Source organism: Ctenocephalides felis, unplaced genomic scaffold (assembly GCF_003426905.1).
Source record: "Ctenocephalides felis isolate EL2017-DRISC unplaced genomic scaffold, ASM342690v1 CF-g0.4_SCAFFOLD_01170, whole genome shotgun sequence".
Lineage (NCBI taxonomy): Eukaryota > Metazoa > Arthropoda > Insecta > Siphonaptera > Pulicidae > Ctenocephalides > Ctenocephalides felis.
In genome coordinates, this window is record NW_020537324.1 from 60,398,436 (window position 1) to 60,425,967 (window position 27,532).

The following is a 27,532-nucleotide window of genomic DNA, read 5'->3' on the forward strand; positions in this document are numbered from 1 at the left end:
TTTTTAAATTTCTGAAATCGGTTTCAGGCGTTTTTGAGCAAACGTCGATGAAAAGTCTAATTTTGACAAATGCGAAAAAACGATACCAATTTTTGCAACTTTGACGAATTTTTAAAGTTAAACGAGTTGTCGTAGGGCGGTAATATTTTAGTAATGATCTATAAGACTATGAATATCTACCGTCAAAAAAAATCATAAAATCGTCGAATTTTTTTTTAAAAAACTTTATACAAGAAAACGGCCGCCCGGCCGATCTTTTACTTTTTGGTAATCAGCACTAATCAGCACCATTCCCAATTAATATCTTCGAACAATTTTGAATTTTCAAATTGATTCAGAATTGCGGGCTAAAACGTGGACGAATTTTTTTTTTACTTTTCTGCTATTTACACAGAAACGGCTTGGCTGATCGTAGCGCAAAATTGATAACGCTAGTCCTCATCGAAATACTTGCTTTGAATATTTGAAATCGGTCCAGCCGTTTTCGAGAAAACGTCGATTTACGGCAAAAATCTGTTCACACACACTCACACACACATTCTTTTTCCAAATTTGGTCTCATTCGATTCAGAATGGCTTGAAACGTCGAGAAAAGATAAAATTAGCGAATGAGTTTTTTTTATGAAACATAAAATTCTCTTTCGGGAAGTTAATAATCATAGATTAATACATAGGGGGGCGTCCATTAATCACGTGAGGTTTTTAGGGGGGAGGGGGGGTTTGACAAAAAATCACGAAATATCACGTGGGGGGAGGGAGGGGTATAGCAAGATATCACGTGTATTTATTTTTTTTACTTTTTTTATAAAAAAGTTCAAACATTTTAAAAAAAATCAGAAATTTTACAGTTTTTTTCACGTAACTAAAATACACGTGATGTTTGGTGGGGGAGGGGGGGTGTAATTTTGAATATCACCAAATATCACCAAGGGGGGAGGGGGGGTCTAAAAAACTCCTAAAAACTCGCTCACGTGATTATGGACGCCCCCTAGTATGAACACATCGTATTATAATATTGTCTAGGGATAAATAAACAAACAAAAAATTTTTAGAGAACGTCAGATTCATAGATAAGAAACATCATAGATAAGTAAACATAAATAGATCGCTATCTGAGGCCCATTTGACATTACCGCCAGCCATTTTAATATTTTTGTACGTCTGAAGAAGGCAGCACTTTTTCAGTATATGAATCACCGCTGGTATTATTCCTAGATATGGTTCGCATACGTAATCCAAAATAAGAAAACCTAAAAATTTCTTATATTGGAAATGAGAAAAAAAACATACGAAGTACAAAATATATTTTCAAATATATCACAAACATTTTTACATAACAATTAAAATTTTTATAAATGTAATAATCAATATATACATAATAATAAGTATTATAATTTTACAATTATAAGTAACTAAAAAAAGTATTCACAATGGTATGATAAATTTACAAGGAACAATCAATATGAATTAATATATAGCAACTACACAGAGATTATGTAGAAGCATTTACAATAAAATGTTAAACTTAAAAATAACGATCAATATGAATTACTTAATGATCAATAATAATTAACAACTAGACAAAGATTGTGTAGAAGCATTTACAATAAAATGTTAAACTTAAAAGTAACGATCAATATGAATTACTTAATGATCAATAATATATACAACTAGACAGAAATATTGTAAAAGTTTTCATAAGTATAATGAATTTACACAAACTGACTAATATTAATTTCTTAATGACTAATATTAATATATTAAAAAGAGAAGAAAAAAGTATAGAATATAAAGTATATACTAAAGATAATGGAATAGTATAATTAGAAGAAATGACAAATAATGAACAAATTTAAAAAGTTAAATCCTACAGGCATAAAATATGTACACCTAAGTCTGTTTTTACGCGGTCTTTTTGTACACGGTTTTGATATAACACGGTTTTGAAAATTGAATATTTTAATTTTATTACACGATTTTATTCCATTTAGCACGATTTGAAATTTTATGTACTTAATTTTTTTTGTCAAATTTAATTTTTGCGAAGTATGTTCATATCACAAAAAAGTATTTATGAAAGAAAAAAGTCTGAAACCATCGATAGCATCATTAATTACTATGATTGTGAAAATAAGCATTATATATTTGATTTAATAAAATGAACATGAATTCTTGTTTTTCACTAATTTTAATAGGTTTTAGAGATTAGGAACAAATCACCCATTTTTGTATAAGATCAATGTCTTTTTTTACACGTTTTTACCAACCAATCTACCGTGTAAAAACAGACTTAGGTGTATATTGATATCAAAATTGATAGAAAACAAAATTCCAAGAATTAAAATTCATTCATGAGTCATGCTTCTTTAACATTAACTTTGCATTTGATAGTTATTTTGCTTTCCAATCAATCATTAATAAAGTTGCATTCTACAATATCTTGAATTTCTTATGATTCGATTGTGTCAATAGAACAGTGCAGCAGTCCTTTCGGCTGGAATGTTAAAAATATTTCTGAGCATTTTATACTCTGTTGCAATTTATACCTTAAATTATTGCATTGGTCGTCTATCCTTCTTAACTCCCTCAACATATAATGGATGTGCTATACATTTTACATGCCCTCGGAATGAAGACACTCCTATCTTTAGTCACTAGATTCTGCTGCAATTTGTATCCCCAAGAACATCTAATAAACATAACATGTTGTAATATAATATCAAGTCGTAATAGCAAATAGTATTAAAATATTCAGAATTATTATTACCTTTTCCACTGGAGTTGCAGAGTGTTCTCCTGGTCATTATAGACATGAGAACTATTCTGTGAAATATAATTGGACATTTCTAATTTGTTCACTTGCATTTTTATATTATTTCTGAAGTTACCACAAGTTGGTGCGTTAAGGTGCGTCCACACCTAGCGAACGAGCACGAACGAACATGGATTTTGACATGCGCGTGGGTCGCTTTTGTTAGAAATTTTTAATCTGCGCATATTATTCATCATGTTCGTTCGTGTTCGTTCGTTAGGTGTGGACGCACCTTTACATTTTTCCATATTAAATATCACATAAATGCTTACTTTAATACAACAAGATGAGTCGCTCCTATTAATAATTTATGTTTTGTGTAGTGGCGTTCCTTGTACCACGTGAGCTCGTGACTCTTTTTGACATAATCTCATAGGTTAAGTAAATCAAAAATCTTAGACAATATATCATACATTTAAATATATTTTAAAAAGGTTAAATTAAGTTCACTAGTAATTCGAAATGTCGAACTCGTGTATAGAAATAGTTGACGACATAGAAGATCTTATATCATCGCAGGATATATCTCCAAAAGAAAGATACAGTAACAAAAAATATGTCACTGTACGGGTTAAAAAACAACAAAAGGAGGACAAAACGCCGATCGAAAAAGTAATCCTAGAAAGTGTTGTCCCAGGTATTTGTGATTAGATAATTTTTAACTTTTATTTTGACTGATTCACTTCCCAAAGTTCCCAAATTGTTGCTTCTCTTAAACTAGATTCTCAAATAATATATTTTATATGCTCAAATCTATATTCTGTGTATATAAAATAATAAAATGAGTTTGTTTTAACTGATTCTTAACAATGAGAATTTTTGTAATAGAATTATGTTAAATTGCTAAATAGCTAATGAGCGTTACTATTTATTTAGGAACTCAAACTATTTATGTGAAAACATGGGGTTGTGCGCATAATAATTCTGACTCGGAGTATATGGCTGGACAATTAGCTGCTACGGGTTACCATCTAACAGATAAAAAAGAAAATGCTGATTTATGGCTATTAAACAGTTGTACAGTAAAGAATCCTTCGGAAGATACATTCAGGTTGAGCTTCATTAGCCTTTTTTTTTAAATATAATTTACATTCATTATTTTGTAGAAATTATATAGAAGATGGAAAAGAGAATGGTAAACATATAGTACTTGCTGGATGTGTTCCGCAGGGCGCTCCAAAGTCTTCATGGATGAATAATTTATCTATGGTTGGTGTGCAGCAAATCGACAGAGTCAATGAGGTGGTGGAAGAAACATTGAAAGGTAATTTGGTTTAATAAAACGTTTTCTAGTTATACTTCATGAAAGGCTACAAAAAATATTTATTAAAAGGTCAATCTTGATTTTTCAAACAATTGTTGAACACAATTTTGTTATTCATTAAAATCAATTCCAACTTCCAATCAAGAATGCATTTGTAGAACATTATTTGTAATACTACTATTTAAATTGAAACACATGTTAAGATATAAAACAAATTAAATTAATTATTATTATTAATTAAATTTATTGGCTTTATGTGAATCAAAGAATGAAATTTTTAATATAAACTGGTGTTCTTTTGAAATAAAACATTATTATATTATATTTATTAATATAATTTTAGGACATACTGTTCGATTGCTTGGCCAAAAAAAAATTAATGGAAAAAGAGCCGGCGGAGCATCACTATCCTTGCCAAAAGTACGCAAAAATCCTTTAATTGAAATTATAGCCATAAATACAGGCTGTCTGAACCAATGTACATATTGTAAAACCAAACATGCAAGAGGAGACTTGGCAAGCTATCCTCCCGAAGAAATAGTTGAAAGAGCAAAACAAGCATTTTCAGAAGGTGTTTGTGAAATATGGTTAACGTCAGAAGACACAGGTAATGAGTATTATATGAAAATATGAGTTTCGTTCCATGTAAACTTATTGAATTTTCTCAGGAACTTATGGCAGAGATATTGGTACAGATCTTCCAACGCTTTTATGGAAATTAGTAGAGGTCATACCTAATGGTTGTAGATTAAGGCTTGGAATGACAAATCCACCTTATATTTTGGAACACCTAGAGGTTAGCATAAACCAATGTCATAAAACAAGCCTAATTTTTTTTATATTAAAAAATTAATTTCTATTTTTGTTAAACATAGGAAATGGCAAAAATTTTGAATCATGATAAGGTTTATGGATTTTTGCATCTGCCAGTTCAATCAGGGTCCGATTCTGTGCTGGGTGAGATGAAGCGGGAATATTTTAGGAAAGATTTTGAACATGTTGTTGATTTCCTCCGTGAAAGGTTACTTAATATGTTTATCAATGAAGTAATTGCTGAATTACTAAATTACTAATATAGATATTTGTTACAGGGTATCCGGAATTACCATTGCCACAGATATTATATGTGGATTTCCTACTGAAACAGAAAAGGACTTTGAGGAAACTATGGAATTATGTGCAAAATACAAATTTCCAAGTCTTTTTATTAATCAATTCTATCCAAGACCTGGTACACCTGCAGCAAATATGCAGCGCATACCTGCAAATGAGGTTAAGAAAAGAACAAAAAAATTGACGAATTTATTCAATACATACGAGCCATATTCACACAAACTTGGTGAAGTTCAAGAAGTGTTAGTGACGGAAGTTTCTCACGATAACAAGCATTATGTTGGCCATAATAATTATTATGAACAAGTGTTGATACCAATGGATAAAAAATATTTAGGAAAATTGGTGACTGTGAGAATAATATCAGCATCTAAATTTTCAATGTCGGCAGAAGTTATTAATGATGTGGAAATTAAAAATGTTACCTTGACAAATCCCTTAGAGAAAGGAGCAGTATCCGGGCTTGAACTAAAATTGGAAAGTAATCATCAACTATTTTTCTATATGTTAATAACACTTTGTTTAGCTATAACATACAGATTAATTTGGTTCTTACTTTAGTACATCAAAAGTTATTGTTTTATTTGACAAATATATGTAAATAGTTTAATTATTTGACAATGAGAAAACTTTTAATATTTGTGTATATATAAATTTAAATAAATTGAGTTGAATTTAGTTTTTTTGGCAACATTAAGTTATTCAAAATCACAGGAAAGGTAGTTAATAGAAATGTAATATCACATTAACTAAAGATTCTACTAAAATTTTTATATGCAAGTCCTTATGATTTCTCAATTTGCTTTTATAAAATGAACAAATTAAATTTAATTGTTTTAAACGGTTCCAATTATGATGTTGAAAGTACAAAAATCTCATCCTTAGGTCCCTCCTTTTTTTATAAACTTTCATAAAATTAATGGTTTTGGTAACAAATTTTTACTTTTTCACTACACAATGTTATGGTAAAATATATTTGTGAAAAACATATCCATTCATCGCTACATTAAAGCAAACTGAAAATCTAAATGACTTAAAAACAAATATTTTTCTATCATTTGATATATTTATATCATATTGGCTCAAAGCAAAAAGCAATGGGGCATTTAATTCTAAATTTGGTACAAAATAAAGTTCAATGCAATCCATATGTTGTGTTGAGCTTCGATCAAGAAATCCAATTGTAATAAGAAACTTAAAAGTTGCTTTATTTTACTGCTAAATGGATATGATATTTTCACATATTGATTACTAATTTAAATATAAAAAATCTGCTTGGTTGTGATTTATTATATATTTGAAATGTATTATTATTTTATTATGACATATTACCTCTATTTCCATTCAAAATTACTATGTATTTGATTGTTCTGATTCATTTTTTGTTATTCTGCCTTTGTTTATATTTCCTTTAGTATCTGTAGAAAAATTATAATCTACAACTTGTGTCAGTGCTGCTTCAATAGCTGCATCAATATTATGTTTAGTTATAAAAGTTTTACTTTCCTCCTGTGAAAATAAAATTTAATATATAGGCCTTGTGCATAACTATTAACTATATATAAGTGCCAAAAAAACAGTCTTTCTAACCATTTTTTCATCTTTGCATTCTAGATTAATACTTGGTATTATTTGGAGGGCTAAAATCATGTGCATGACCAAGTAGCAATTTTTTTGAGAAACCCGCCCCTCCCCCTGGCCTACTTTATCACATTTTAGAATTAAAAGTTTTGGATTACAGTTTACAGTTGTACTTCGCCTTACGAGCGACTCGTCATACGCGTCTTTCGAGATACGAGCAGCCGAAGGTGCGGCTCGTTTGCTTCTTTACACGAGCAAAATTCGTGATAGTGGTCCAAATGAAACAGATTCATCTATTAGCAATTGTAATTTTTTTTTTTTGTATTTCAAAAATAATTCAGATTTTAATTGTAATTCTGACTTAAGTTCTAATATACTTTAAACAAATATTTTCAACTTTGCAATTAAGTTTATATAATTTTTATGAATATTAGATAATGTTACAGTATTTATAACAATGTGTTTGAAAACATTTAATATTCCTCAAACACTTTGTTATTGTACGGGAACTTTCAGCAATTTGCCTTAAAGCATGATGCCATACACTACTAGTTATTCAGAATTTGCTATTTTTGCAGTATATGTATTTGATCTTAGCAATAAATGTTTCATTTAATATTATTAATAATAAAACACCGCTGTAACGAATTAAATTCAATGTATGTAAATAGAAAAAATTGCTTTGAGATACAAACAATACGGCATGCGAGCATGCTTACAGAACGAATGAAGCTCCTAATGCAAGGTACCTCTGTATTTTTAATTCTCAAAACTTTGCCTTTTTCAAGGCATTTCAAAAAATGCATAAAGCTCACATAACTAGACCAGAACACCCCCTTAAATATATGTGTGAAATGAGTAAATTCAATTCCTTACCTTAAGTTTTAAAACTTTTTCTTCAACTTCCATTAGTCTTTGTAATTTCAAAGCATTTTTCTGTTCAATATCTTCATCGATTAATTGTTTCTTCTTTAATGCTTCATTTTCTAGTCTCTTATTTCTTATTTCTGCAACTTTCTTATTCCACTCATCATTAATTTTCATGCATTGTGCAAAATCTTCTAGTTCTTCCTCTGGTGTCATATGAAATCGATTTTCACCAATACTCTCTCTTCCAACTTCTGCTATTAAATACTTTCTGTAGAATTAAAGAATCGAGATAAGTAAACAGAGATAGAAAACACATGCCGAAAAAGTATTTAGAATTAAAAAACTATATGAGTTCTTACAATATAATTTAAGTTGGGATTAATTAATAAGTATTATAATGCTGGAATTTCTGGTAGTCCAGTTATTTAAGATCGAGATACCCAGCTGTAAGTTTGTAAATACTTGTATATTGAAACCCTAAAGTTGTCGCAAAACCTACATATGGTAGGGCGTCAATACCATATGTACATTGATTAATTAATAAGTATTATAATGCTGGAATTTCTGGTAGTCCAGTCATTTAAGATCGAGATACCCAGCTGTAAGTCTGTAAATACTTGTATATTGAAACCCTAAAGTTGACCCAAAACCTACATATGGTAGGGTGTCAATACCATATGTAGGTTTTGAGACAACTTTAGGGTGTCAATATACAAGTATTTACAGATTTTTTTTTGTTTTAATTTATTTATTTATTTGATATAATTCATACATACTGTATCTCAGTCAGACAATTGTTCTTATGAGAGATCACAGCAATTATAACAAAAATAAAATCTAAATTTTATGTAACAGACTTACATTAAGACATCTATATATTTTTACTTATTACTATTATACACACATATATACTCAGAACGCTTGCGTACATACATACATACTTATACTTAAATGTAATTAATATTTTTACAAAACAGAAGTAAAGGTATTTAAAATAGGGATTTTAACTCATTTGTTTCATTTATCTCTTATGTAATTTTTCAATTTAATTTTGAAATTGTTTAGGTCCGTCATTGTCTTTAGTTCGTCAGGTAGTTTATTGTAAAGGCTGCTTGCACTTCTCAGAGGACTTGCAAGTCCTTTACTCGATTTAGCATGTTTCATGTGAAAGTTTCGGTTTTGTCTCGATTGATGGTCGTGTATAACCTGGTTTGTCTCTATTGTGGTGCAATTTTGAATATTAGTTTCAATTCAATTTTTCTATTTCTATTGTTTTGTGTAGTGGTATGTTCTTAGTCTTTTGTAGAAGTTCTTTTGTCGGGATGAGGTAGGGATATTTGTAAGTTGATTTTATTGCTTTATTTATCATTTTTTGTAGTGTCTTTATATTTTTATTTGTTGTTTGACTCCAAATCGTGATGCCGTACGTATATTGAAAGTGTATTGAGGGTGTCAATACCATATGTAGGTTTTGAAACAACTTTAGAGTTTCAATATACAAGTATTTACATATTTACAGCTGGGTATCTCGAAATTCCGAGGTGAACTTACTATAATGACTGGACTATCGATAAAATGATCTTTTACTTACCGAATAGCTCGTACTTGTGTATGGTAATTGTTGTGTAGCCTCTGTAATTCGAGTTTTTCCTCTAATGGTACATTGGGGCGCTCAGGCACTTTAAACATTTTACTTTTAGCTACGGGCAACCATCTTGGCTTCCTGCGCCAACGAACACATTGATAATTTATTAAACAATTATTAATATTTAAGGATAAACGAGTTAAATGTGATTGCAGCATCTTTATATATTTACGTTTAGAATATTCGTATATAATTGACAATACGAATGTAAGGTTAGGTGTTAGATATCCATCATTTCACATAACCATAGATAAAACAAGAGTATATAAGAAGAAGAGCCCATCTGAACATAATCTTATTACTTGATGGATTCGCCATCTGTTATAAATGACGAAAACTATTATTTAAATTGTTTTTTAACTTCCCGAAGGAGAAAAGTTTATGTTTTCATCAAAAAATCCGATTCGCTAATTTTATGTTTTCTCGACGTTTCAAGGCATTCTGAATCGAATGAGACCAAATTTGGAAAATTATGTGTGTGCGCGTGTATGTGAACAGATTTTTTGCCGTAAATCGACGTTTTCTCAAAAACGGTTGGGCCGATTTCAAAAATTTCGATGTATTTCGATGAGGAGTAGCGTTTCTGAGTTTTGTGTGACGATCGGCCGAGCCGTTTCTTTTTAAATCGCAAAAAAGTGAAAAATTTTTCGTCCACGTTTTAGCCCGCAATTATTAATCGATTTTGAAAATTCAAAAACCGTTCGAAAGATATTGGTTGGGAATCGTGCTGATTAGTCTTTGGTAAAGATCGGCCAGGCCGTTTTCTTGTAATAAAGTTTTTTTAAAAAAAATTCAACGATTTTTATTATTATTTTTTTGACGGTAGATACCATAGTCTTCTAGATCATACTAAAATATTACAGCCCTACGACAACTCAAATTCATCAAATTTTGCAAAAATTAGTATCGTTCTTTTGGCATTTGTCAAAATTAGACCTTTGATCGACGTTTTCTCAGAAACGCCTGAACCGATTTCAGAAATTTAAAAGTCATTTGATGTATTTCCATAAGGACTATCGTTTGTCAGTTATGTGAGACGATCTGCCAAACCGCGGTTCTTTGTAATTTGAAAAAAAGTGTTAAACTTTTCGTCCACATTTAAGCTCATCCTTCCGAATCGATTTTAAAAAATCAAAAACTATTCGAAAGATATTAGTTGGAAATGATACTGATTAGTTTTAGGTGAAAATTGACCGAGCCGTTTTCTTGTAATTAACTGTTGAAAAAAAAATTTAAGTTGATTTTTATGGAATTTCTTTTTTGGCGACATATATCATGGTCTTATAGAACTTACTATAGAAATATTACGGTCTTACGACAAGTAGTATAATTTTAGAAATTTATCAAAGTTTGAGAAAATGAGTAGTTTTTTTTTGCGTTGATTAAAATTAAAATTGCACGATTTATTCGGTATAACAATATAGTACTTGGTCTTAATAAGCATACTAAACCATTAAATCCCACGGAAACTGGTTCAAATAATATAATTGTTGATTTTTGAAAAGTTGCTTTTTGAAAACACTCCGAGTTAATGTGTTCGTTTGTTTTCAATTATGTGTAATAAATCCACTCATAAATTAATTTATTTTTTATTGATTAAGTCGATTATTTACACATATCGGGAAGTTCATGTAACTTGCCTTAAGGCTAAATACCAATACTAACTAGTTATGATTAATATCTAAGAAGATAAAAAAAATAAAGATAACGCAGTTTATGATATAAAATATTTTGGCGCAGATGTCATTTTAAAAGACCGGTACATTTTTACATAAGATGAAATAAACATCATTGTATATTAGTCCGATCCTGTTTATTGTTACACGATATAAAAAGGAAGTTATCAAGGAGAGAAGTACGAAATATCATCAAAAGAGCGCATACCATCCAAACACTCTAATAATAGACCTGCTGAAACAAGTACCAACGAGAAGATTAAAAAGAAAGTGGCCGCAAGATTTAATGAATTAACAATCAATATATTTATGTAAGGAAATTCCCCACTGGGGAAATTTCTAAAAGCCCTGTACCCGTCAGCAAATAACCTCATTGAACCCAAGGTTCAGATTGGTTATAAGAATAAATAAAAAAAAAAAAAAAAGATGGGGCTTCATGTCCAACAATAAATATAATTAAACCGTAAATTCGGTCATTAAATTCCCTAATACTACCCATCCGAACTTAAAAATCGCGGCCTGAACTTCGATAATCACATAATCAGGTATCACCATCTACTGCTATCTAAATAAAGTCAATCAAAAGTGGTTTTGAATATGAATTTGAACTTTGGGTGATCGATGTACTCGTATTTCAAAACGAATGGTTTTTAGATAAATCTTATCACATGACAAACATTTTAAAATCTCTATTACTTTGACAAATATGTCTATTATATTACTATTACTACTGGCAGGTTATTAGCCGTTTGCGAATTATGACGTTTCGCCACGCGCATGCCTGAATGACGTTTAGCAACACGCGTTTGGTCAAGGACAAGTCTTATTAGAAAATTCGATTCGAAACATGTCATAATGAGATATTATTTATAACTGTGATCTTGGTTAGGCTTTAGAGTTGTTACATTCTTTTTGTTTAAAGTCTTGAATAATCAGAAAACTTAGTGTTTAATTATAAAATGATAATAACTTCATAAAATTACTGTGGTGAATTGTTTCTCTCTAGCCAACCAATATTAATATAAAGGAATTTAAATATTTTGTATAAAATATTTGTTAACTACATTGTAATTTATTGCATTTATTGCATACGAGATTTTTTTATTTAAAAAAAATGTAAGTAATTCGCTGAATATATTGATGTATAATATTGAAGTGATATAGTGTAACAATACAAAAAAAATTGGTGGCATGTTTAAGTGAAATTGTTTGATCAATATATACACCATTAGTGCCAAACTATTTTCAAAAATATAAAAAAAATCAAAATTAATTAAAATCTAAATTTTATAATTACAGTAGACTCTCACTAACCCGACACTTCGATAAACCGACTCTTGTTTTTGGAAATTTTTGGATTAACGTTATTTCCAATATCATATGTTAACTAGCTGTAAGTGGAATTCTGTCTTGAGGCAATTATGGCATCGTGCCTTAAGGCAAATTGCTGGAACTTCCCGTACCGTAACGAAATGTTCGAGGAATACTGAATGTTTTCAAATAGATTATTATAAATATTGTAACATTGTCTAATATTTATAAGAATTATATAAACTGAATTGCATAGTTGAAATTATTTGTAAAGTATATTAGAACTATAGTCAGAATTAAAATTAAAATCTGAAATATTTTCGATATACAAAAAACTGAAAAAAAAAATCCAAAATCAATTATTTTGTTAAGACAAGCAGAAAGTTCTTCGAATCATTTAAATCGGACGCATAGTTCTCTCAAAAACTGCCATATTTTACATATTTAGCTCCGTATCTTCGAAATGACTGGGCCTGCCTTTGCCAAAAACTAATAAACACTTCTCCCAATCATTACTAATTGAATGTTTTTTAGATCATTCAAATCGGATACTCCGTTCTCTCAAAAATTCGATTTCTATTTTCTGCACTCTTTGCTCCGTATCTCCGAAACGGCTGGACCTGCCTTTGCCAAAATCAGCTCTTTTCCCTATCAATAGGAATCGAATGTTTTTTGAACCATTCAAATCGGTTGATCCGTGCGCCCTAAAACGTGACTGGAAATTTGTATCCACACATACATACACACACACACACACACATACATCTATTTTTTCTGAGGTATCCAAAACGTTCAGAAACCTTCAAAACGTCGAGAAATGTAAAAATTTTCAATTCCGATTTTCGGCCCATTACAATAACTTACCCTACGGGAAGTTAAAAATTATGACTTTAGCAATATAATCCAGTAATCCGAAAATTCCAGTAATCCGACAACCCCTCCGGTTTTTAATAGTGTCGAGTTAACTAGAGTCCTCGACGTTTTCTCACAAATGTTTGCACCGATTTAGATAATTTAAAATAGTTTAAATTCGTTACATGAACCTTGATGAGGTTTATGTTAAATTTTTTAACTTCCCGTAGGGCAAGTTATAGTAATCGCAAAAAAATCGAAAGTGAAAATTTTTATATTCGGGACGATTTCGGGAACACCGATCAACCGATTTGAATAATTTAAATTCGATTCGTATTGATAAGGAGACGTGCTGATTAGTTTTTGACGGAGGCAGGTCTAGCCGTTCCGAAGATATGGGGCAAAAAATGCAAAAAACTGTAACTCAGTTTTTAAGAGAACGGAACGTCCGATTTGAATATTTCAAAAAACATTTTACTTGTATTAACAAGATGAAAAACTGATCAAATTTTCATGATACAGGTCTAGCGGTTTCGGAGATCCAGTAAAAAAAAGTAAAAAAATGCCATCTGGCGGTCAGAAATGATCATTAGACATATGCACAAAGAATTATCAGATATTTTATAGGGATTTTGACAATAAGTATAAATTTTGTTTACATTACTATGGGTTCCGTACCAATGCTTATCCGTTAGACGGGGGCGCGGCGCTTACCCGCATCGATATTTCGTCTCTATGCAGTTAAAGCAGTACGATTGCTTTAAAAAAAAAGTTCAGAATTTCCAAAATATTTCAAAATACACTTTTCTTCAAAAAGTCTTTTTTTCAAAAAAAAGTAAATTATTGTCAAAAATTTATAGTTTCTCAAATCTAATTTTTCAGAGTAATTTTTTTTCAAAAATGTTAATCTTTTAAAAAAATAATAATTTTTGGTACGGGAAGTTCCAGCAATTTGCCTTAAGGCACGATGCCATGCGCCCCACTAGTTTTATTATAGATAATGTACTAGCTGACCCGGCAAACGTTGTTTTGCTAAGTAAGGTATATTCTAAACAATTTCTAGAGAATCAAAAATATTAATACTATAAGTGTATAAGGATGTGTTGTTTGAATGCTATATACAATGAGGTATTATAAAAACAATGAACCCCATTAGTTTGTCTATGTTTTATCAATTCAATCAAACTGGACATTTTATACACTTTCTATAGAAATCATGGTATAATCCAATCCAAGTATTTTTTGGTATTTCGACTTATTGATTACGTTTTAAGCTCTTCAGATTCTTTTGGATTCTGGTTTTTGTGTATAATTGTAAATACTACTACTGAGCTTATACAAATTTTTCAAAATTCTGCGAGGAGAGATAGAAAAGATACTTTTACTATGGATTTTCAAAGATGACCGTTTATCTCCCAATATCAAAGTCATAAGAATCAAGGTTATAGCTGGTTATACATCTTTCTCCCTTCACTTTCAAATAATGTTGTTAAACAATGCTTCAGCTTTACTGGATTTTGACACTTTGGTCGTGAAAATTTTAACCCCGTACCTTCATATATTACTAACCAATATTTGATAAATTCTGGGAAATTATAACTGGGAATAAATTATTCGACAAAATGTACATGTAAATGTAAGTAATTCTCTTTTTCAGTCTTGGTCGCGGCATTATTATTAAACTTCACTTCACCTTATATATATATATATATATATATATATATAGTATCATAGATTGAATAAACTACATGGATAGTTTATAAATAATTAATTCTGAATTAGAATGAAAAACGGGCTCTAAACTACCTCTCTGCCACCAATTACTGAGCCACAGCAACGCGTGGCCGGGCTAGCTAGTATTTTTTTTATATATATAAATATACTATCAATTAAACTGAAAATCGGGATAAAAAGTATCCTAAGTCCTTCTCCTGGCTCTAAACTACCTCCCTGCCAATTTTCATCTAAATCGGTTCAGCCGTTCGTGAGTTATAAGTGTTAGCACATAAAGCGATCCTCTTTTATATATATAGATAACGAAATATTACGTGATATTTATTGAATGTTGCATCAGGGATTTTAATAGGTTTATTTTGATTGTGAGTTTTTGAATATTTTGCATAATAGCTCTAACCACTAATTTGAATAATTATGAAGAAAAAAATATAAATCGAACTTTTCTTACGGATTGTATACTGCTGCCATCGATTTGTTTTAACAAACTTATCTGAATTATAGATAGGTTTGTTTGACAACGATAAAACTTGCTTTATAATAATCAAGTGCTCTCCGGTGACTTATTAGTGATTAGAGCTTTGGTTTCCAAATAAAAAGTTCCATGTTCAATTCCCCACATCGGGCAGCCTGATATCAAGCAATAGTAAAATAGGTTTTTATTTGAAAATACAGATGGAAATATTAAAAATCATCAGCTTATACATATTTTAATAATATAAATTATCAAAGATCAGAGGTTTTCTTCTAAATAGCTATGTGGTTAAGAAATATCATCAGAACAATTCTTCAACAAGTTCTTATTGCTGTTCAAAAGCGAATTCGATGGAATGTAAAAGATATAATAACATTAATAATCAGGAATATGATATTTTCGATTATCATGATACAAATTATCTAAATAAATATTTCAAAGCCATATGTCAAGTTATATGTATCTTTGTAAGACCCGTTTATGTTTACATATGACTTCTGATATGAACAAATTTCTGTAAAAAAGTATGATGATATGTATGTGAAAATATTGTCACTCTTGCATAATGCGTTAAATATTTTAAAAACGCTCTTTTAATATCACATTCTCACAGATTTTAAATTCAACAAATATTTTTATTTACAGAAAACACAAAATTCCGAAACTGAACAATATTTTATACTTTTATACGTTAAAATATTAAAATTGAACGACAAATCATAAAAAATGAGTCTTTCGAAAGCAGTTAAAATTACATCAGTATTTACCAAATATCCCATAATGAAGGGGATGGCATCTTATGCACTAATATGGCCTGTTTCCAGTATTATACAACAGACAATGGAAGGAAAAACATTAGGTGAGTACTGGTTTAGTTTAAAAACTTTACATTTTGATTTTTTTTACTTAAGAAACAATAATAAGAGGACCAACCCTTGGGATAAAATAATTATGTTATGTTATCGGCATTTTTTGTTGAATTTTTCCTTAAGTTGATAGTCACGAACTGTCTTTGCAGTTCGATGGAATGTGTTGCAGTATATCAACTTCAAAAATGTCAATTAACAAAATATTTGTTGACAACACATGCGTGAAGTCGAACTGATAACAGACGTTTGTGCCATTTGGAGGTTACGTTTCAGATGTTGATATAGTGTAAGACGCTGGATCGAGTAGCAAAAAAGCCTTTTGACAATTCGTGACTGCCAACTCATGCAAATATTTACCAAAACAGATCAGTAACATAATATCATAATTTTATCCGAAAATTGGTCTCTTAGTTTGCATAAAGTGGTGCATACTAGTAATGAATTTGAATTGTTTAAAAGGTGTTGATAGCAAGGATATCGAGATTGTCATAGCATTTTTTTTGAACTCGTTAATAAAATATAATAAAACTATGGGAATAAAAATAAATAATTATCAAAATGCCATAAAGCTTTAATATATTCATTAACTGAAGCAATATAAAGTTTACTGATTGTGAATGTACAATATAAAGTTTACTGATTGTGTGTAATGTATGCTCGTTTTCTCCTAGCTCTGCTGCCAAAATTTCTTAAGTTTATAAACTATATGATGATTTGGATAGTGACCAAATTTTGTCGATGGTTATCAAAAATATGCATTTATACACAGTCTTGTAACAGATGAACTTTAATTTTATTGTATATTTAATAAAATTATTCGAATCAATTATGCCTGAAGATAGTGTTCATTGGTATTAAAAAAATCTTCAAATTTGTTCGAATGCATACACGTTATTAATAAAACTAGTTATTTGTTTGAATGTAGAATATCAAACTATTTATTAAAATTAAACAACTTTGAAATAGTAGACTAGTTTTCAATGTGCAAGAAATTTAAAGCTTTTCCTTATATCGTGTTAAAGAACTTCTGGAAATTCAGAATAAAATAATGTGAACATAAAAAATCTAATTTAATAATAATTCAAGACATGTCCGTTACCTATAAAGCTCAAAAATTATATATATCGAAAATATCAAATAAAAGTTTTATTTATAATTTTCAGAAAATTACGATTGGGGTCGTTGTTTACGATTCAGTTTATACGGATGTCTATTTACTGCTCCCACTCTGTACGGTTGGGTTAGATTATCAAGTTCAATTTGGCCACACAATAATTTTAGGACAGCTGTAACTAAAGTAAATTACAGCATTTAATATAATAAATATATTTATAGTTTACGTTTAGGATAAAATTTAATAAAATATATCTTTTAAAGGCACTCATTGAACAAGTTACATATGGACCATTTGCTCTTGCCAGTTTCTTCTTTGGAATGAGCTTGATGGAAACACATAGTGTGGACGAAGCAGTTAAAGAAGTTAAAGCCAAATTTTTGCCTACCTATAAAGTAAGTAATAAACATCCAGAAGCAAATTAGTATACTAATAATTCCAATTTCCCATGTTCTACGAACAAATTGCGCTTTGATGTATATGATTGATATGATAGATTGATTTCACTAAAAAATTGGAAGTTGATATTTTGCTTTAGTTTGCCCTTCATTATTTGGAAAGGTTAGATGTTAAAATTCATTATAAACAATTAACCCTTTCCACTCGGATGCCGCTGCTCCGGCTGCAAAATTCATGTAAATCTCGGAATTAGCGAATAGAAAGGGTTAAAATTTATGTCGTAAAGCTTTTGTAAAATTCAGCCTAATTCATCATATATATTTTGCTGAATTATCAGATTGTTGAAAAAAAAAGAAGAAATTTGAAGAAGGTTTAGTTGTTTTATGAATGAAGATTGAAGTAAATCCTATATACAAGAAATTAATTTTTGGTTCTAGTTTTGTAACTATAATTATTTTCTGAAGAACATAACTTGCCATAGCGGAATATGCCATATATGGGTATAACAATCTATATATTAAAACGTTATTTATATATATGTAACAAATTTACTAGACAAATATCGCGTATTTAGATAACGATGTGGACAAATAATATAAATCAAATATTTACAATTTTGATAAACTGCACTAATATCATAATTAAAAGTGAGACCAACTCCATTTTTAGCCTTTATGTAATTGCCCTTAATTTAAAGAGTATTTGATTTATTTGAATTTTTAATTTACTACATATTATATCTATAAAAAAACGTTTTGGATATAACTCTTCATGTCAATTTAATCGAAGCAGTAGGAGAATACTACTATCACTTCTAAATTCCTTTAATGTACTATTTACTTTTTACTATTTAATAAGGGCGCGTCGATCAATTTTTGGTTCCCCCTCCCCTTTTGTGATATTCAAAATTACCCCCCCTCCCCTGGTGATATTAATAATTACCCCCACCTCCCTTGGTGATATTAAAAATTAACCCCCCCCTCCCCCTTGGTGATATTCAAAATTATCCTCCTCTTACCCGCCAAACATCACGTCCATTTTTAGAAAAATGGTAAAATTTTTGATTTTTTTTTTTTTTGAAAATGTTTGGATTTTTTTTTAAATCAGGTAAAAAATAGATACGCGTGATATCTTACTATAACCATCTCTCCCACCACGTGATATTAGGTGATTTTTTGTAAAACCCGCCTGATAAAAACCTCGCCTGATTAATGGACGCCCTCTAATTGGACTTCCTCGTGACTTAATGGCTAGAGCTATAAGTTTCTAATCAGAAGTTCTAGAAAACTATCTTTCTAACAATAAGTAAGATAGCTTTTTCTCGATATTGCCGTATCACAAGGTAAATCGTACATCAGCACTATTGGAGAAAAGCTAATATAATAAAATATATCAAACATTAGATAAGGACAACCGAAGAATTGTATTCTAAAAAATAAAGGCCATGTCATTAGGAAGTCATCATTAAGCTTATTAGTCCAGTCATTTAAGCTCAAATTAGGCAAGAATCTCGGAATTCGAGATACCCAGCTGTAAGACTTTAAATACTTGTATTTTGCACCTTAAAAGTTGTCTCAAAACCTACATATGGTAGGGTGTACGCATCATATGTAGGTTTTGAGACAACTTTTAGGGTGCAAAATACAAGTATTTACAGACTTACAGCTGGGTATCTACAATTCCGAGGTGAACTTACTATAATGACTGGACTATATAAGATAAATAAAAGCCATGTCATTAGGAAGTCATCATTACAAGCTTATAGGATTATTAAAAGTTCTGAAAAACTATTTAATATTGTTATTATTATTTTTAGGTCGGCGTATGTGTATGGCCCGTACTCCAAACAATCAATTTTTCTCTAATAAGTGAATCAAACAGGGTACCTTTTGTCAGTTTATGCAGTTTGATGTGGACATCATTCTTGGCATATATGAAATATAAAAATGCGCCAATGGAATCGACCAGCAAACACGGCCAACAGCACTCTTTGGGAAAACAATCAACGCCACTTCTAAACCATTCTTCAATAAGTTGATGCCAATGGCAGTTTAGACCAAATATTCTATAGATCAAATGACATTTTTGTTATAAATTTGTATGTGATGTTTATAATTGTTTATATTTATATATGCTAAAGTACAAAGAATTCAGGTAATTTAATCGTTGGATTGAATAAATATTATTATTAAGTGAAGAATGTCTTTGTTAATTTTTAGTAGTGACAATGGTTTTATCTTGGAAATATAGGTAGCAATATGTTTCCAAGTGAAAATAGCCTTTAATCCGGCATTGCTGCAATACCCCAATTAGACCTGGGGGTTGTCTTCTAATAGCGTTTAGTATAAAATTTAAAACTATATCTCAGATAGAGTAAGGTCAATCAATGGATGTGTTCAGTACAGCTTAATAGAATACATCATAGTTCTGAGTGCTGTAAAAACTACAAGTTAGAAAAAATTCAAATTGTGCTATTCATCATAGAGTGAGCTAATTGGTACACCATGATACTACAAACAAAGCTGGTAGACGGAAAGCTCATGATACTCGCAAAGCAAAATGCCCCTTACACCTAGTTTACTGAACAATTAATGTTGACAACGAAAAAATTCCTATATAATCGTAATATCATTGTCCAATCGTTAGAAAACAAAATCGTTTCATAAAAACAATCGGAACAATTTTGTTGACAGTTGTTTTTGACATTAAACAGGCTATATAGTAAATTAAATTACTACGTTTTTTTAAAATGATGTATTTATTTTAAAATGATTTTTTTAATTTTTAAAACAATAATACTATAATTTATTATTTTACTGCCGTAATTATGAGTCAAAAAATTCCAAAACTTTTATTGTCGATTCGGCGACTAAATTTGACGTCAATATGGCGCAATATGAGTATTTTATGCAAAAAATTAGAATATAAAAAATATGGCGATCCTAACGAGGTTGTATCGTACCAGAAGGAAGAGTTAAAGGAACTTTGTCCAGGACAGGTGCTGGTTCAAATGTTAGCTGCGCCTGTTCATCCAGTAGACATTAATGTTATACAAGGTAAGTATTAGTGTTGGCACACGAATTAATAAATTTATAAACCGATTCTGCCGCACATCAGACCAATGTTATGGCAAAGCCATGTTATGAAGAACTTTCCATACTAAATATTGTCAAAGACCATGTGGTTACTATGCAGTCAGGTGTTTTTCTCAGGTTGTCAAATAGAAAACATAACCTAGAAACCGCACAAATGTCTAAAAACTGACTTTAGATAACAGAGCCTTTCTGACCTAGCTTCATAACATATAAGTTATTGTAAAAAGCGTGAATGCACAGCAAATACATGACATTCTGACAGTATTCAGTATGATTCAGTAGCATAATGTATGGAAGTTGGGGCGTAACATGGCCTTGCTATAACATTGGTCTGTTGTGCGACAGAATCGGTTCATTAATTGTATATATTTGGAACATAACACCAAATAAGAAAAATTGATGCACAAAAAAAAGTCTTTTGCTTTATAGAAAACCCGATGTGCTATGCTGTAATACAAACATTGTAAAAAGTATGTAAACGTAAATTTTACCTGTTGAAAGTTTCTCAATAAGGGTAAACAATTAATTAAACTCAAAACAAAGATTGTTGATTAATTTTGCAATATGATATACTCGCAGTCAACAGTTTCCACCTAAATTAACAATTTCTCGTCGAAGTTTTCAGAATTGTGCGGATTAGATTTCGATAAAGAACTTCTAGACAGTTTTTTTTATTACTTATGTTTATTATCATAATATATATTTTCTATATTAGAGTCAGATAAAAGCGCCTGGTTTAAGAGATCATACAAAATATCTTCATAGTATTTATTATATATACACGTCATTCTTGTATAAAAAACGACCAATATCTACATTCAATTCAGTCAATATTTATTTTCACAATCATACATTGGTCGAATTGATCTATCTTTATTTGTAATTGATTGCAAGTAGTGTTCCAGAAATTAAAACCATGGATAGGTTCCAATTATTATTAACTTAAATTGTTTAAAAATGAAAATTGTTTCATAATCTCTTATACTAGGCACCTCTGTCTGACTGAGGTATAAAAATAATGTCAATAAAAAAAACTTACAGCGGCCTTATGTGATGATCGGCCAAGCCGTTTTTCACCAATTTTGTCATAATTTTTTTACTCAAGCTTTCTCAGAGAATCCTAGATTGATTTAATTGAAAAATATCATTTGAGAATAATTATATAGAGTAATTCGTAATAAACAATCAAATAAAGTTTGCTACAATTTGAACAATTCAAATTGATCAATCCTTGGTGATCAAAATTCAATTGTCTACCAACACTTTTACCAAAAGCGTAATTGTTAAAACTTGCTTTCCTATGAATACGCATAAGATACATGATACGACCTCGTTAAGGCAATCAGGCTTAATACGATTTCTTGCATAATACCCCACTTTTTTCAATTTCAAAGTGTGGGGACTGACATCGTAGTAATACCCACCAAAAAAGCGTCTTATGCAAGAAATCGTATTAAGCGAGACACAAGCAATATTTTGCAAAAACATATCGTCTTATCCCGCTTAATACGCTTTCTAGTAGAATACGCTTTTTTGGTGAGGTTTCTGAAAAAACTTCTTAAAGGCATTTTTGACGGGGAAAATAATACGCTCGCATCTAAAATTTGTCAAATATGCAAACAAAGATTAAATAGAGGAGAGTCTATTCTCTTCAATTTGATAAAAAAAATCAAATATGCAAGCAAAAATTCAAAATAATACAGTCTATTCTATTTAATTTTTATTTGCATATTTGAGAAATTTTTATCACAAAGATTCTAAAATACATAGTCTCATAATTTGATCTCGGTATCCTTATGACTATGAATAAATAGAATAGACTATGGTAATAAATTATGTTAAAACCAATATAATAAAATCTTAATGAATCTCATGTTCTATATAATGAATATATAGAACATGTTAAATAGTGTAGAGTCTAAAGTATAAAATATAAAAAGTTGATATTCCTTACTTTGCAGGAGTATATCCTGTGAAGCCCAAATTACCGGCTGTTCCTGGAAACGAAGGCGTTGGGTGTGTTATGGAAGTTGGTCCTGACGTCAAAGACTTAAAAGAAGGCGACAAGGTCATTTTGACGTCATCTTGTCTTGGCACTTGGCGAACACATGCCATATTTCAGGAACACGATTTGGCAAAGGTATTCGAAATAATATAAGTCATCACGTCGTATGATTTATATCTTTTCTATTTTCTAAAAATAGACTAATTAGTATTAGATATTTTATTCTTTTGTGCATAAGGCAAAGGTTTTTTGTTTTGTAGAATGAAACAGAGGATTTCTATGATTTAGTAAATACTCTTAAACAGTTTTCAAATAACCCTCCTATAACGCGGCACTCGAAAAATCGATTTCCATATTACGCGGAGCTGAAATAGCGACAACGCTCCTAAAACGCGGTCGCAAAACAGCCCATAACTTTCTGTAGAGTCCATAAAGGATTAACTAGATATTGTAAAATGTTGATATAAATTTTATTATTGACTACTTTATCTTTTACAATATGTTCATATGAACGTGCAGGTTTATGCAATTGCTGTGTAGGATATCAGTTTTAGTAGCATCAGACCTCTTTCACAGCAGTTTCTACAAGATTTTTAATTGCGCCGAACAAATAATATAATTTGTACTAATTCTGAACTTTTTATAGCGCGCTTCCTATACAACTCCCGATTCTATAGAACGGGCTACGATTTAGCCTAGTGCATACTATTTAAGAAAAGTTTCTCTTATAACGCGGTTTCCATATTATATAGACGCTCTAACCGCGATATAGATGGGTTGACTGTATTAACTTTTCCTCTAGTCCAAAAAGTTCAATTTATAATTCAATTGCTAAATAATTTAGATACCACCCGATTTACCGGTAGTTGAAGCTGCCACATTGACCATAAATCCATGTTCTGCATATCGAATGTTACAAGACTACAAAAAACTAACGAATAAAGATTGCATTATACAAAATGGGGCTAATAGCGCATGTGGACAGGTAAAATTATAAAATATTAATTTTAAACCGCCAGTTAAAAATCATAATAAAAGATTGAGATTGGCGAAATTCACCTAGTCAAAATAACCATAAAACAGTAAAATAGAAAATTATAAATTTCAATTTCAAAATTCTATAAAAGCACATTATACCTGTATATTACAAAGTATTAATTAAATGTAAAATGTAAATAAATCCCCCTCTTACAGACAATAATACAAATCTGCAAAATATGGGGAATACAAAACATTGGAGTAGTAAGAAAAAGACCACAATTAGATGAGTTGAAAGATTATTTGAGCAAATTGGGTGCATCACTGATTTTAACCGAAGAAGAACTGTCAACCACGACTATATTTAAAGATGGTAAATTCCCACGCCCTTCTTTGGGTTTGAACTGCATCGGTGGTAAGAATGGACATCAAATGGTGCGTCATCTACAACCAGGATCCGTTCTGGTGACCTACGGGGGAATGTCCCGACAACCAGTAACTGCACCGACGTCAGCTTTTATATTCAAAAATATCGCCATCAAAGGTTTTTGGGTCACGCAATGGAACAAGCAACATCGGAAAACTCCAGAGCATGCAAATATGTTCAAAGATCTGATAGGTTTCGTGAAAGAAGGAAAATTGAAAGCACCACTATTTGAAATGGTTCCACTTTGTGAATTTAATGAGATATTAAAAAGAGCCACAAACAAAAAAGGATTTACTGGGAAAAAATATATTTTTGATTTGACAAAATAAAATAAAAAAGCAAAATCCATTTTATTCATTCTAGAATTTTAAGTTTTACGATATATGTTGTCAAGTGGAATATGAAGAATATCTTTGAACTTTTTATTTATAATGTTGCTAAAAATAATGTGATGTGTAAATGCTAATATAAAAACCACTGAAAATAATTTTACACATATTAATAGTATTAGATTAGTTAAAGACCAATTTTTTGCAAATTTTCAAAAGTTAGGTAGTTACAATTACATACTAAGTAATTATAATTGAATTATTTAGTAAATCGCTAAATTACCGTGATTATTAAACAGCAATTAATCAGAATAAATCTTTTACCAAACAATATAAAAAAAAACAATTTTAATTTTTATGGAAAATTGAATTTAAAACTCGTATCGAGTATTCATATTTATATAATGTAAGTTGTAAATAATGATAAATGATTGAAATATTGTTATGGTGCTCAATATCTGGACAAATGTAACAGTAAAACGCATTAAATAATATATTTAAACAACATATTGGGGGAAATTGCAAAAACTTCCCTATAAGTATAAATAATAGACTTAATTAATAAAAGTCGAAGTTTAGCAACTTTTAAAATTGTGACAATGAAATTTCGAAGTTTTAACACAGCCCATTATTTTCAATTGTAATGATTATATATACTTAACTCTTTCCTCTCGGATGCCGCAATATACTACTATATTATATATAAATCTCGCAATTTGCGAGTGAAAAGGGTTAAACCACTGTTCATACACTAATAAGAAGGTCGGGGCTTCTTAAACTATGGGTCCCCTGGAAAAATTATGGTATCTCAAGAGATTTTAATGTCAAATATTTATATCATTTTATAACATCGCGGCTTGATTTTTGTATGTTCTCAACGAATTCTTAAACTATATATTTTCATATGTATATGTATATTAGTCCAATCATTATAGTAAGTTCACCTCGAAATTCAAGATACCCAGCTGTAAGTCTGTAAATCCAAGGTTTTGACACCCTACCATATGTAGGTTTTGAGACAACTTTTAGGGTGTCAATATACAAGTATTTACAGACTTACAGCTGGGTATCTCGAATTCCGAGTTCCTTACCTAATTTAAGCTTAAATGACTAGACTATATGCATAATGTTACCAAATAAATACATAATTTAAAAATATTATTTTTTTTATATGTGTGGGGTCGTCAAGAAACCTGCAATCATAAATGGGGTCGCCAAAAAAGACACGCCATTGTAAATGGGATCACAAAGGACAAAAGTTTAAGAAGCCCTGTTTTGAGTTGTTAGTTAAAACCATGATCTCTGTCATCATACGAATGAAAAAAATTCTCAAAAACAAAATTTTCCAAGATAAATTACTAAGAAACTGCCCGGTCGATATTTAGCAAAAACTAAATTTATATATAGTTTATAAATTTGGCAATCTCATAGAAAAAATTGAGTCACAATTCTGCACTTCTCGACTTCTCGGCCAATCTCGACTCAAATTTTCGTATCGGTTTTGCCGTTATGAGAAAACATCGTCAAAAGGTCAAATTTGGGCTCTGATGCACATACAAACACATACCTTTTGCAATTTTGGAGTCAATAAGCGAAGAAAACGACATTATCAAATTGGATTTTCTGACAAAAACAAATATGAAGCATTCTTCATGTTTATATTTTTATATATAAAAATGCATGTGACGGTTACTTTTCGCATGATCAACGCAGGCGCCAAGTATCTGCGCGCACAAGATTCGCATTAGGATGCTGGAAAACAAATCGATATTCGATTTACTGACCATCCTACTGTCACTTGGTGGAAAAACGTGATAGTTCTATCAAAAATTATTAAGAAATCACATTATGTCACTAAAATTCAGTGGTCCGAATCGTGAAATTGCAAGTAAGTACAAAACAACTTCAAAATAACGAATGGAGCCGAATAATAATAATAATAGAGTTTCTCTATAAAGATGAAAAAAGCATTGCAGAAATCTGTTTTCCAGGTCGTTTGAAGACAATAAGGCTAGGAAACGACAGAAATTATAAGTTTTTAATTAGCATTAAGAAGAAATACTAGATCGGAGATTTTGTCAATATTTTTTAATTTTCTTAATATTTTGCAGTTTGACCCCTAACTTTGACTTTAGATGCATTCAATATGAATTAGTACAAGATTGCTTTTTAGATATCAACTTATTTTTGCGGTATTATTAATTAACATATAATTGCAAATGAAATATTTAATTAGTGTTTTCGCTTTCTTCATAGTGTATTTCTAAATTTTGACTTAAATGTCTGATATAAATAATTGATTATAAAATATTAATTTCATCTAGTGGTGTATGGCATCTTGCTTTAAGGCAAATTACTGGAACTTCCCGTACCATAATGAAATATTCGAAGAATAAAATTTAGTAAAAAAAAATTTTTTTTGGAAATAAAAAAAAATCCCAAAACCAACCATTTCGTCAACACAAGCAGACAGTTTTGTGAATCATTCAAATCGCTTAGTTCTCTCAAAAATAGCCATTTTTTGCATATTTGGCTCCGTATCTCCGAAACGACTAGACCTGCCTTTGTTAACATTTGTTAACATTGTCAAAATCTAATCACCATTTCTCCCCATCATTACGAAATATTTTTGAATCATTCAAACCGGATGCACTCTATGCCCCGTATCTCCGAAACGGCTTGACCTGCCTCTGCCGAAAACTAATTAGAACATCTCCTTACCAATAGGAATCGAATGTTATTTGAACTTTATTTGTATCCATACATACAAACACACACACATCATTTTTTTCTAAGATATGCAAAAATAATCAGAAGCCTTCAAAACGTGAAATATGCAAAAATTTTCAATTTCGATTTTTGGACGATTCCAATAACTTACCCTACGGAAAATTAATAACTGAATATCAATTCAAATTACAGAAATATATTTCTTCAAATTAAAGCAGAGTAATTGAAAATGATATACTGAATGACGGATCAC

At 30.3% G+C, this 27,532-nt stretch overlaps 4 protein-coding genes across 5 annotated transcripts in view; 3 read left to right on the plus strand and 1 right to left on the minus strand.

Annotated features, from left to right (window-relative positions):
* LOC113366165 (PXMP2/4 family protein 4-like) overlaps window positions 1-19,854 on the plus strand; it is a 22,768-nt gene extending 2,914 nt beyond the window's left edge. The window contains exons 1-5 of one of the 2 annotated variants that reach the window (XM_026607730.1): window positions 12,045-12,077; window positions 15,979-16,192; window positions 17,366-17,499; window positions 17,580-17,711; window positions 19,532-19,854. In XM_026607730.1, the coding sequence (XP_026463515.1) occupies window positions 16,060-16,192; window positions 17,366-17,499; window positions 17,580-17,711; window positions 19,532-19,753 (621 nt within the window). In that variant the 5' untranslated portion in view covers window positions 12,045-12,077; window positions 15,979-16,059 and the 3' untranslated portion in view covers window positions 19,754-19,854. Of the gene's footprint in view, window positions 1-12,044; window positions 12,078-15,978; window positions 16,193-17,365; window positions 17,500-17,579; window positions 17,712-19,531 lie in introns of those variants that run through there. The other variant, XM_026607731.1, reaches the window with a different exon arrangement.
* On the plus strand, window positions 3,165-5,765 carry LOC113366162 (threonylcarbamoyladenosine tRNA methylthiotransferase-like). Its single transcript, XM_026607727.1, has 7 exons — window positions 3,165-3,449; window positions 3,689-3,863; window positions 3,919-4,076; window positions 4,420-4,683; window positions 4,745-4,872; window positions 4,952-5,097; window positions 5,168-5,765. Exons 1-7 carry the CDS (start codon window positions 3,275-3,277, stop codon window positions 5,748-5,750), a joined length of 1,629 nt encoding a protein of 542 aa, XP_026463512.1. The 5' UTR covers window positions 3,165-3,274; the 3' UTR covers window positions 5,751-5,765.
* LOC113366164 (probable 28S ribosomal protein S26, mitochondrial) lies at window positions 6,512-9,519 on the minus strand. Its single transcript, XM_026607729.1, has 3 exons — window positions 9,232-9,519; window positions 7,647-7,908; window positions 6,512-6,698 (listed from the first exon to the last, which is right to left on the minus strand). The coding sequence occupies exons 1-3, from the start codon at window positions 9,441-9,443 to the stop codon at window positions 6,543-6,545; spliced, it is 630 nt and encodes a 209-aa protein (XP_026463514.1). The 5' UTR covers window positions 9,444-9,519; the 3' UTR covers window positions 6,512-6,542.
* Window positions 19,855-20,611: 757 nt separating the features above from the next.
* On the plus strand, window positions 20,612-24,827 carry LOC113367466 (enoyl-[acyl-carrier-protein] reductase, mitochondrial-like). The gene is made up of 5 exons (XM_026609073.1): window positions 20,612-20,771; window positions 22,772-22,950; window positions 23,660-23,800; window positions 24,010-24,466; window positions 24,817-24,827. Exons 1-5 carry the CDS (start codon window positions 20,612-20,614, stop codon window positions 24,825-24,827), a joined length of 948 nt encoding a protein of 315 aa, XP_026464858.1.
* The last annotated feature ends 2,705 nt before the right edge of the window (window positions 24,828-27,532 follow it).